This window comes from Saccopteryx leptura, chromosome 7 (assembly GCF_036850995.1).
Source record: "Saccopteryx leptura isolate mSacLep1 chromosome 7, mSacLep1_pri_phased_curated, whole genome shotgun sequence".
Lineage (NCBI taxonomy): Eukaryota > Metazoa > Chordata > Mammalia > Chiroptera > Emballonuridae > Saccopteryx > Saccopteryx leptura.
This window is the reverse complement of record NC_089509.1, coordinates 81,718,429-81,730,947: the sequence shown is the minus strand read 5'-3', so window position 1 is coordinate 81,730,947 and position 12,519 is coordinate 81,718,429. Positions and strand designations below refer to the sequence as shown.

The 12,519-nt window shown below is 43.5% G+C and overlaps 1 protein-coding gene across 1 annotated transcript in view; it reads left to right on the top strand.

Moving 5' to 3' along the window:
* DNAH7 (dynein axonemal heavy chain 7) overlaps window positions 1–12,519 on the top strand; it is a 256,542-nt gene that overhangs the window by 224,030 nt on the left and 19,993 nt on the right. Inside the window, exons 61-62 of the mRNA XM_066345867.1 lie at window positions 2,367–2,597; window positions 5,859–6,011. Coding sequence (XP_066201964.1) covers window positions 2,367–2,597; window positions 5,859–6,011 — 384 coding nt within the window. The remainder of the gene's footprint in view (window positions 1–2,366; window positions 2,598–5,858; window positions 6,012–12,519) is intronic.

Genomic DNA, 12,519 nt, shown 5'->3' with positions numbered 1-12,519 from the left:
CTGACAACAGGACATGAATGGTGTCTCTTGGCTTTACTTAAATTTGATGGGATGTGCCACATTACAGAATACATAAAACAGTGGGCTCATTCCAACAGAAAATTACTCAGAACCAAATGAATACGTTTAAATACACATGAGGTATCTTCTCAGCATGTAATTAAACAACCTCTTGTAATGTCCTGAAACTCAGATTGGCAAATACAATTACAGTAATGGGTAGGCAGTAGTAGTTCAGTGATTTCACATTGGGCTCACCACAATTCAGAGGCACAAAGACAAGATCTACAGAGTTCAGAGAGCAAGTTTAATGATGATAACACTTTTACAGTATGTATTTAACTAAATATCACTTTAAATCACAGGGGAAATAGTGGGGTTAAAATGTTACCTTTGGAGAGCTCTTTTCCTTATGCTCAACCGCCAGACTCTCTTTTGAATAGGAGAATTGTTCCAATGTAAAATATCATTACCATAAATGAAAAGGTTAAACTCTGTGGTGTTTCGTAAAGGAAAAATAACCTTTAGAAGATTTCAAACAATATTTGTGAAAACTCTAAAGTGATAAAGAGAAACAATTACTAAAACAGTCTTGCTCTTAATTCTCTCAGAAGCAATTGAAGATTACTTTCAAAACATATCACCCCAATTATTTAATTTTGATGTGTGAGAAATACATAAAGGAAAATGTCTGTGATACTAAAATATTTTTTTTTACATTTCTAAAGGCCTCTAGGCCTGGTATTTATTTAATTATTATTATTATTATTATTATTATTATTATTATTATTATTATATTTGTTGGTTGGTTGGCTTTGGTGGAGGCACAGCTCTTGTTAGAAAATAAAAATATTTTGCCTGACCGGGCAGTGGCGCAGTGGATAGGGCGTCAGACTGGGATGCAGAGGACCCAGATTCAAAACCCCAAACTCGCAAGCTTGAGCGCAGGCTCATCTGGTTTGAACACAGCTCACCAGCTTGAGCCCAAGGTCACTGGCTTGAGCAAGGGTCCCTTGCTCTGCTGTAGCCCCCTGGTCAAGGCACAAGCAATCAATGAACAACTAAGGAGACTAAGGAACTGCAAAGAAGAATTGATGCTTCACATCTCTCTTCCTTCCTGTCTGTCTGTCCCTATCTGTCCCTCTCTCTGGCTCTGTTACCAAAAATAAATAAATAAAACCTTAAAAGAAAATAAGAATATTTTTAATGAGTTTATAGCACCTGTGTACACATCAAAATACAAATAAAAGTCAACATATAGTTCTTTAAATGTAATGGAAATAAATATTTCACTAGTTTTGGCCAAATGTTCATTATCTTCTTTTTTCTCTAATTTGTTATATATATTTATAGTTGTAAGCCTAGCAGTTTGTATCATAATAAAAGACTGGCATATCCTAATATTTATATATCTCTTTTTTACTTACATGTAGTTAACACCAACATTTTTTTATTGTACGATGTCATAGAATTTTATGGTGGTATGTGCTAGGTAGCATTAAAAATCTCACTAGAAACTTAAGTAAAAGTCAATATTTATAGAATAGATCCAATGTAAAAAACAGGCAATATGAAATCTGAAACAAGATTAAACATAATTTCCTAGGACTGAAAAAATATAAGATATTCATTTATAGTCTAATAGTGCTTGCTCTCTTTCAACACACACACACACACACACACACATGCATACATTCATTTATTCTGAGGATTTAAAGGGTCTTTCCATAAAATATAGATTAATTTACACAGTGCCAGCACAAACATAAAAAATAAAAATTGAAATGAAATTCCTCTTCCTTGCTTCCAGTGTGAATCACTAAAATCTGTCTTTTCTCCATAACTCTTCCAACTGCTTAGAGGAGATGAGCTTATTTTCTGTGCCCTCCTGGTTCAAGGAGAAAACTATATTTCTGCTTTTGAAAACGAGTAGGCACTAGAGTTATTAGCAAATATATTGTGTGCTAAACTTTCTCAAAGCAAGATCAGATTTCCTCCTCCTAGATATTAATGCCCATCACCACTTGGCCACCACCCTCCAATGTAAGTGCTTTTCTTTCCTCTGTTCGTGGCGTCTACTCCTCCCCTTCCACCTGGTAGCACAGTGTGTAGCTCGTTTGCTTCCTCCAGACCCTTTTTTGCCTATGAGCACATACATGCTCTTCCTCCTCTTTGCTAACAGTTGTTTTCTCCTGAACTCCACGCCCATGCCTGTTATCATTACTTCAATAAATCTTCCAAGGAGAAGAATTTGAGATGAAATAGCAGAGTAGTACTCCTAAAATTTACCTGAGTTTCCCTGTCTGGCAATTCTTACACCTTTAGGAGGATTTCTGATTTGGATTTTGGATTTTTTTTTTTTTCAGTCTCGTTCAGCAGATGCTGGTGCAAAATCATCAGAGGAAATAGTAAATGAGGTCGCTGGTGACATTTTGGGAAAACTTCCACACAACTTTGATATTGAGGCTGCAATGAGGAGATACCCAACAACTTACACTCAGAGCATGAACACTGTGCTTGTCCAAGAGATGGGAAGGTTCAATAAGTTGTTGCAGACCATAAGGGAATCATGCATTAACATTCAGAAAGCAATCAAGGTAAGGGAAATACTCCAAAGAAAAATCATTGAAATAAACCTATCATTGATTCACTCGGCAAATATTTATTAGGTACAGATTCTGTGCAAGCAGTGTTCTTAGTTTTGGGGATAGGAGAAAAGCTCCTGACCTTGAAGAGTATATAGATTTCTGGGGGTGGCAGTTACTAAGCAAGTAACTAAGTATAAAATATTTAGATAGCAGTAGTTTGCTGGATAAGATACATGCCAAAAAGACACAACCTGTTAAGTAAGAAAGACAAAGCCTCTGCCCTCATAGAGCTTAGTTTTAGTAAGGGAGAGAAGAAAGAAAGAAAGAAAGAAAGAAAGAAAGAAAGAAAGAAAGAAAGAAAGAAAGAAGGAAGGAAGGAAGGAAGGAAGGAAGGAAGGAAGGAAGGAAGGAAGGAAGGAAGGAAGGAAGGAAGGAAGGAAGGGAGGGAGGGAGGGAGGGATATATATATATTACAATGTAATGTACTATGTAAGTAGTAAGTGTTCATTTCTTTTTTTTAAAGATTTTATTTATCCATTTTTAATTGGAGAGGGAGAGAGAGAGAGAAAGAGAGAGAGAGAGAGAGGAAAGAGAGAGAACAGGGGGAGGAGCAGGAAGCATCAACTCCCATATGTGCCTTGACCAGGTGACCCCAGGGTTTTGAACCGGCAACCTCAGCATTACAGGTTGACGCTTTATCCACTGCACCACCACAGGTCAGGCATAAGTACTCATTTCTAAGGAAAAAAAATGAAACAGGATAAGGGATAGAGAGTGATGGGTGGGAAACTCAGTCATTTTGGGTTGGACTCCTCTAAAGAATTTACCTGTGAGCAGATAGATGCCTGATGTGCTGGACAAGCCATGGACGTTGGGCAGACAGTATCTCAGGTGCAAAGGCCATGAGAGGAACAAGCTTGGCATTGTAAGGAAAGTTGGTGCGGCCTGAGTGGGGTGAGCCAAAGGGAAATGGCAGAACAGAGAGGAAGCCGAGCTTCATGATTGCCTTGTTGGCCGTGGTTAGAATTTTTAATTTCATTCTAAAGTGTAAAGAGAAAGGGAAGCCTTCAGAAGATTTTAAGCAATGAAGTGAAATGACCTATTCTACATTTGTAAACATTCACTCGAACCTGCAGAAAGGATTGGAAGGGAACAAGCGTTTAACCAGAGACCAATTACGTGATTGAAGTAGTTCAGCTGGGCTGATTTCTTGCAGCGGCATTGGAGGTAGAGGAAAAACTGATTGGATATGAGTTACTATTAAAAAGAGGACTCTACTAGACTGGCTGTAGTGTAATCAGGCTAGGCTCTGTGGCTAAGAAGCATTCGGTATTGTTACTCTTTGACCTGGTTCTTCCTGTTTCCTTCCTGCTTCCGGTATCCTGGGAGCCAGTATGGGAAAGAGGCTTCTGTGCGGCAGTCATGACCACACAGAGCCTGGCTGGCATCCTCTGCTCCAGGGATTTTTTCACTTTTATTCCAGGTTTTATTCAAGTGAGGTGATGTGCAGTTTTCTGGGAGAAGACCTAGGTGTCCAGTTTTTTTTAAATCAGGTCTCAACAATCTTTTCCATTCAGCACCAGCCTCCTCTAGGGACTTTCATCTGGGGCCATCAATTCCAAATATTTGGGGGGCATTCTGCAATGTGTAACTAGTTGATTCTTAGCTTTGCCCTCAGCCAGTTTAAGATCAGGTTTCTCCTGACCACTAAGTCAATTATCAATGGTCCATATGTTTTCTAGCTCCCAATATTTTGTTGTCATTGTGCCTTTCCTTATTTTTTTTCTGTACTTGTGGGCTTAAGCCTTTAAACAATAAATTCATTTATTGTTGTTTTAGTGGGTTTAGGGAAGGAGGAAAATGAAATGTGGGTTTTTAATTTATGAAATTTACTCTAAAATCTTCTCCATATGATAGTTGGAATAATACTGTCAGCTATGGAGAAAAGAGAAACAATGAGGCAGCTGGTCCAGTTGCACTGTCCAGTAGGGATTTTTCAAGGGCCTCAGAGTTTGAACATCTGTTCATCAGTGAGTTAAAATGGAATAAGAGCAATTAACCTTCACAATTAGAATCCAAGATATTTTAAATCTGTAAAACATTCCATATCATTTTCCTAATTTTATTATTCATCACTATCCTTGTAATAAGGCAGGACAGAGATATGTTAGTTGCCCATTTGATGGGCATATAATTCACTCAAAATTAGGCTGTGATTTAAGAGCTAGTGAATAAACAAGTATTGATTAAGAAGATTTTCCAGGGTGGGCAACATGTATAAGGGTCAAAGGTACAAACTTGTAGTTATAAAATACAGTTACCCCTTGCCTGACCTGTGGTGGCACAGTGAATAAAGTGTCGACCTGGAATGCTGAGGTCGCCGGTTCAAAACCCTGGGATTACCTGGTCAAGGCACATATGGGAGTTGATGCTTCCTGCTCCTCCCCTCTTCTCTCTCTTTCTCTCTCTCTCTCTTTCTCCTCCTTCTCTCCTCTCTAAAATGAATAAATAAAGTCTTAAAAAAAATACAGTTACCCTTTGAAAAATACAGGTTTGACTGCACAGGTCCACTTAAACAGTTTTTTAAAACATGTTGTTCAAGAGTCAACTGTATTTTTGATCCACAGTTGGGAATCTGTAGATGTGGAAGGCCAACTTAGGTTTTATACCTGGATTTTCCACAGTGTGGGAGGCTACCAGCCCTAATCCCTGCATTGTTCAGAGGTTGACTATAAATAAGTCATGGGGATGTGAGGTACAGCATGGTGACTAGAGTTAACGATACCGTATTGCACATTTGAAAGTTGCTAACAGAGTAAATCTCAAAAGTCCTCGTCACAAGAAAAAACTTATGATGATGGATATTAGCTAGATTTATTGTGGTGATCATTTCACAAGATATGCAAATACTGAATCATTATGTTGAACACCTGAAGTGAATATAATGTTTTGTGTCATATACCTCAATAAAAAATGTTTCCAAGTAGTAGAGCATGAGCCCAGCATTTGGATGTCCTGGGTTTGATTCCCAGTCAGGGCACACAGAAGAAGTGACCATCTGTTTCTCCACTGCTCCCCCTCCCCTTCTGTCTCTCTCTCTCTCTCTCTCTCTTTCTCTTTCTTGCTCTCTCTCTCCTTTTATTCCCCTCCAGCAGCCATGACTCAACTTCAACTAATCACAATTGTAAACAAAGGATCATTATGAAAAAGATATTTAAGAGGGGCTCTGAAATCTATATTATCATGTTAACCATATGAAATGTATTTCAGGGGCTAGTAGTGATGTCAACAGATCTTGAAGAAGTGGTTAGCAGCATTTTGAATGTCAAAATTCCAGGAATGTGGATGGGTAAATCATACCCAAGCCTTAAACCACTCGGGAGCTATGTGAATGACTTCCTTTCAAGACTAAAATTCTTGCAGGTGAGTTCATCTAAATGCACATATATTAAGTTTCTCCTAATCTCATTTTCTTTGTTTGGATACCTAATGTGGTGAATATTACTCTAGTTTTTTCTATGCATTTCAAGAACAAATGACTGTTACTCGATACTGCATAGAATTAACTGTTACCCTGAACTGTCAAAGTACTAGTGTTGGAAGTTGTATTTTAGAAAACTTATTTTGGAGCAGGTGTTCATGTTCACTGAAGTTAGACATTCAAGTTAATGACATTTGAGAGAAAACAACTGGCTATGATGATTTTTTTTAATTAAATATTTAGCATCAAAATAGATCCTTAGAGCAGAACATCTTAGAAAGCCAGCCAAGTTCCAAGCAGCAGCACTATTTCTTCCTAATCCAACATTCTTCCAGGTCATTATATCACTAGATTTACTGGTTCAGCCAAGAAAGTAATAACCTCAATGGCTAATTGTCCTCAAAATGTTGGGTGGGCTGAAGTCAACCTCCTAATTACATCACGATACTAGTGTTTATTTTCTTATTAGCAATTATATTTGTTAGGAGTATTAATTAATGTTCTAGATACTGTACATAATGCATAAAAACCTCCTGTGAAAAAAAGTTCTGCAGGGATAAATGACGAAACTTCCCTTCCATAATACCGGCCTGCTGCTGTACTAGAATTGAAACTAAGGAATTAAGATTCTTCTTGAAAAGTGAAGGCTCTACCTCGTACTCTAATAGGGAAAAGTTCTTCAAATTTATTTCTTCAGACCAAATTCTGTAAGCTAATATTTAGTTAATGTCAATATCAACTAGCTTCTTATAATATATGATATGAAAAGAATACCCAGGTATCTTTATTTATAGAGATCTTAAGCTCTCACTGCCTGTTTCTTCTGGGAGTTCTGTGTGTGTGACATTGTGTTTCCATATGTTGGATTTCATTGTATTTTGGTGAAGTAGGAAGGAAAACTTTTAAAGGAATATTGTAGTGGGTTCTAGTGACTAGAGAGAAAAAGGGTGACAAAACATTACCATCTGATCAAACTTGATCGGAATCTCTTCTGTTCAACCGGATAACATGGTATATTGTGCAACACTGTATATTAGATATTCATTATTGCATAGAGCTTTTCTAGAGGAATTATTAGGTAATTATAAAACAGACATGTACATCTGCATTCAGTCACATTCTGATACCCAAGCTGGTGTAGTGTAATGCATATAAAATTGAAGTTAGAAAAAAACACTGAATATGCTACTTAATTTTAAAACCTTGAGAATATGAGGAGATTCCAATATGGCGACAGTGTAGGTGGATATTCCAGTGCCACCTCCCAGGACCAAATTGGATTTAAGTTGGTCTCAGGACCAACTTAATTTAAGAACAATCATCTTGAAAAACCAACTTTGGGCTAAGTGAAGAGGAACCTGTAACCAAGGGTCACAGAAGAAGCCACACTGAGACAGGTAGGATGGGCAGAGACGCGGAAAGGGCTGCCCCGCTCCCATCAGCAGCAGCAGCTGAGGGTCCGAAGGGACTCTCACTGTGGGAGGGTAGCCCTGAGAGGTGTGGGTCCTCAGCCCCAGGCCAGGTGCCCCAGCCCAGAGCCCCAGAGCCTAGAAGAGGTGCCCACACAGCACTTGGTGTTGAAAAGAGCCGGGTTTCTGTTTGCAAAAAAGAGATGGGAGCTCTTGGACATTCAGTCTCTCTTAAAGAGCTAAAGCAGAAAACCTTGTTCACGGCCACTTACCTGGGGCTCCAGCGGAGAGAGGGCTGAGAAGGCTAGAGGTGCATGAGAGTATGAAGTTGGAGGCCCAGGGAGAGACACTGGGAGGCGGCCATTGGAACCCCTCTTCTGAGTCACTCTCCAGTACTGCACTCACCATCTTTCCTGGGTGGAGCAGTCCCCTCCATACTGCATCAGCCTGGGGAAAAGCAACTGCCCCACCCTTGGGAATCCGTCCTGCTCCACCCCATGGAGACAGGCCTTTCTGAGGAGCCAGGAAGAAGGGATGCACCAGTGACTCAGTTTTCTCGTGTTGAGGCCAGAGCTTCCCCTGCATGCTCCCGAGTCTGAAGACTGGGCTTCTGCCTCACGGGAGTCTCAGTAGAAACTGTCCAGACTGTGGGCAGACCGTATCTCTGGGCCTCAGAGGCCATACCCAGTGGACTCCTGGGGGCCACACCCTACTGAGGTCTGGGAAAAATGTCTGGACAGACTGACACCTAGGGCCTAGGGACAGAGCCACACCCACTACCCTTCCTAACCCCTGAATTGCCCCAGGCTCTAGACTCCACCAGAGGTCTTTTTCAGTGGTGGAGCCCAACAAGCAGCCAGCAGACAGAGGCTGCAGGAGGCAGAACTCAGTGAACCTTGGCCTTTTTCAGACCCCCCAGGGTCAGTGTGGGTAAAAACCAGCCTAGGTGTGCGGCTTGGTATTTGCATGTGCACCTGGGCCCAGCAAAGGCAGCCACAAAGTCTGAATTGCTTATAGCTCCAAGAAGGTTGCTGAGGGCCAGTCATGGGCAGTGTCCCTCACTGGACTGCACTGGGTTTCCTCCAGGGAAGCCCATTGCTGGCACATTCAGTGGATAGCTATGGAGAGCATTGGCTCAGTACCTAATGATTCTTGCTGGCAGTATTCCTAAGGGAGGGCTCAGCACACAGGGCCCAGCTGTGGCGAGTTCTGCTTTCTGTGATCAGCACTGGCACAGCAGTTCATGCACATTGGACAGGGTGGAGCTTCACAGTCTGCCTGCCCAGGTGCTGGATAGCCTGCCCCGCTGGGCTAGGTTCCACAGGGGACAGAGGGAGAGGCTGGGAGCATGGACATTTAAAGTGTGGGTACTCACAAACCTATTGTGGGTCCAGTTGAGGGGCTTAGCTACTTTTTGGGCTGGGGGGGGGGTTACAGTCAGCCCCAGGGAAGGACTCTCTCAGTCTTTCTCCCTGAGACCAGGGTCTCACCAGCTGCAAGAACTTCTGCAGAGGGTACTGTCAGCTCCATACAATCTGAACCTGCTGCTCACCTTGCTAGGGAGAAATAGAACTGGAGTATCCAGCAGTGTCTGAGTGTAATGCTGGTGGCTGGGGCCAAACAAGTCCACATTGGATTCAGGCAGATGGTAGAGAAACTATGGAGCCAGAAGGCATTGGGCCATTCCTGTTTGATAGAGTCTCACAATGGCAAATAAGCAAATAGGCAGGGGAAACACCGCTTCTCAGGCCCCTCACAGTGGCAGGCAGGCAATCCGCCATCTGCAATCTGCAATTCTCTGCCCTGAACACGAATACTCGTAGCCTTACATAGACTATATACACATGGCACCACCACATGCTCATGCATTAATCAAGCAAAGTGCTTCTAGCTAGTAAGCCAGTGAATAAGCAAGCCTAACACAGCTGTTTTCCCAACATTCCACCCCGTTAGGGTTGCTCTCTTCACAGTCTACCTGACAGATCCCTGTGTGAGGAGTGAGGTTCATTGCATAGACAGAGTCTACAGCAACAGCACAAGTTATACAATAATTGTAAAGGTGTTCTTCACAATGTCTCCCTGAGCACTCTGCCCAGAGGGTTTACTGAAGGACTATTTCTAGCCCCCTACCTACCCCAGGGTAGGTGGGGAGGCCTGTACAGTCCAGGGCTATGTCCACTGAAGCCGTAAAGTGTCCTTGGAACATATATGCAGCTGGGTGAGAGCAGCTTCCCGGTGCAGGAGGGCCTCCACAGGTGCCGTGGCCCCATCAGGGTCTCTCTTACTGTCCACAAGCGACATGCCATCCAGCAAGGGAGCCAGTGCCCCCCTCTGGTTGCAGTCCAAGAGTCCATTACACCACTCAATGATCAGACCACAGTAGACAGCCCAGGTGTCTGTGCAAATCACCCAAGGTTGAAATCCATTACAGGCAAATAGCCACACATCTCTTTATTAATGGATCTCAGTGCCTTTCCATAAGTGTTCTGTCCATTACCACAAGCCCCACCCAAACCCCTCAGAGTCCCAAGCTCACAGGGCCGGACAGAGTCAAACACCCTCAAGGCCTGCACTGCCTTGACAGTTCTCTTTGCTACCGCTGCTGCTGCAAAAAGCACCTGTTGTTTTTAAGGCCAACACCTGCTGCACATTAGAAGGTGATCAGTGGAATGCCAATTTCACGTGCGGCCTCTGGCCCCCCACCCATCCCCATTATATGGGTCCCTTGGCCTTCTCCTATTCAAACTGGGATAACGGCTCTTGGGAGTCTTCCTCGTCCACAGCTGTCTCCAACAAGTAGTCCTGAAGTTGTACAACCCGAACACCAGCCGTTTTATTGGCCAGCTGCCAGAGCCACCTGCTTCCCCTGTTTTTTTCAGCAGCTGGAACCTCTGTTGTGGCTTACTTAACCTACCCCCAAAAAGCTAACAGGATTTTATTAGACCTGCCATCTAATTTATCTTTATCCAGCCCAGCTGCAATCATATCTACCTATATCTGTATTTGGGTAACCTTTATAAGCCCATTTCTGTTGTTAGTTAGAGAGTTAGGAAGGCACCGTGGATAGCAGGCCACACAGCCTTATGGTCCCATGCTGTCTCCAGCTCCCCCAAATCTGCCACCGTCTATTTAACTATGTTGATGGGCTGCCCCACATAGGGGTTCAAGATAGCCAATAGTGGCCCCAAAAGGGCTGACAAGGCACTATAAAGAATAAGGTCCCTCGTCCTTGTCATAAACACTTCCTCATCTGGCCCACAGGACCTTGGGTTGAAAGCAGCATTCTTCATATTTAGTCTCCAAAGGACCTGGGGCAGCTCACTATAGGACTACCACTGACTCACTGCCCCCAACCAGACTCAAGCATTCTGCCAGACTGAACAAATGGCAGCCATCACCCATTCTAATAGGGTATGATTTCCTGGTTGTCATGACACTTCTGAAGACGATGCCTCAAGGGGGAGTGTGTGATAATGGCAGCCAATTTCTCCATCTCTGTTCCAGAGAGTATGATGCCATCCACCCCTATGTCCCACAATCACAGTAACCAGGCTGCCAGGGGCTCAGTGGGTTTCTGCCTGAATTGTACCCCCAACTCCATCAGTTCTGCCTGGGTGTAGGGCCAGACCACAGGGTGCTCTACTACCTGTGGATGGGGTTGTGCCTGCCTTTGAGGGACCCTTGGCGGCTGGGTTTTTACCTTCTGGGCAACTACTGGCCAAGCTCTGAGTCTATGGATGGCAATTTCAGCCTGAACCTCCTTCTCAGAAGAGGAGGAGTCAGAAACGCCTGCTCTTGCCAACTCAGAGCCACTCAGTTGGCACGAATGCAACTCTGTCTTCAGCACCCACTTTGTCTCCTGTGGCTGCCAGCTCTTGACCTGAAGCTAAGACGTAAGCTCTTGAACCCGCAGTTGTTTCTCCAACAACTGTTGCTGCCAATGTTCAGCTTCTAGGTCAAACTGCAGCTCACAAAACCATACTAACTTCTCCAGCAACCATTCCAGTTGGTTGCTCAGCCTGCATCTCACACTGTAGCTCTCAAACCCGGTCAGCCTCCTTCTCCAGTGCTTGTTCCAGTTCATGTTGTTGTTGGCACTCAGTCTCTTCTCACAGGGCTGTAAAAAAGACACATCTCATGGCTTCTGAAAGGACAGCCATGGGGAATCATACACTAGAGAACAATGACCACTACTGTATTCCACCCTTCAAGGGTGTTGGTGGCTCCATACCAATCTGATTCAAAACCTGCCCACTACACCAGATGTAATGCTGGTGGCCGGGGCTAGGCAGGTCCACATTGGATTCAGGCAGGTGGTAGAAAAACTGTAGAGCCGGAAAGCATTGGGCCATTTCTGTTTAACAGAGTCTCGCGAGGGTGGACAAGCAAGCAGGCAGGGGAAAATCACTTCTCAGGCCCCTCACAGTGGTGGGCAGCAATCCACCATTGGCAATCCACAATCTGCCACCCTGATCACACGTACCCATAGCTTTATATAGACTATACACATGTGGTGCTGCCATGAGCTCACACACTAATCAAGCAAAGTGCTTGCAGCCAGTAAACCAGAGTGCAAGCCTAAGATAGCTGTTTTCTCAACTTTGAGGGATTAAGCTCTGGAGTATGGGCCACTTTTCCCATACTGAGCTCCTGACTAAGAGACCTCTGAAGTAGAGGGTCCTACTAATGTATTCCTAACCTGAGCTGCCCTATCCCACCAAGTTTGCAGCCTGTTATAGGTTTGGTGGAGTGAGGCCTGTCTGAGCCCACACTACAGTCTTTCTACAGAAAACTCTGTGGGAAGACCAGGCAGATGCAGGAGGAGGTGGAGAAGGTGAAAAGCGCAGGCAAATCTTATGGAGTTTGGGGCTTTTACAGAGCTTTTATCATCTCTAAGCAGGAGGAAGTTGATCCTTATACAAAGGTTGGCCCTTCCCACACTACTCAAGCACAGAAAACACAAACAGCAAAAAAAACAGTATCTCCAGACAGGTAGCCCATAGCAGGTTACAAACAATAGCTAATGCCAACCCAAGAAGAC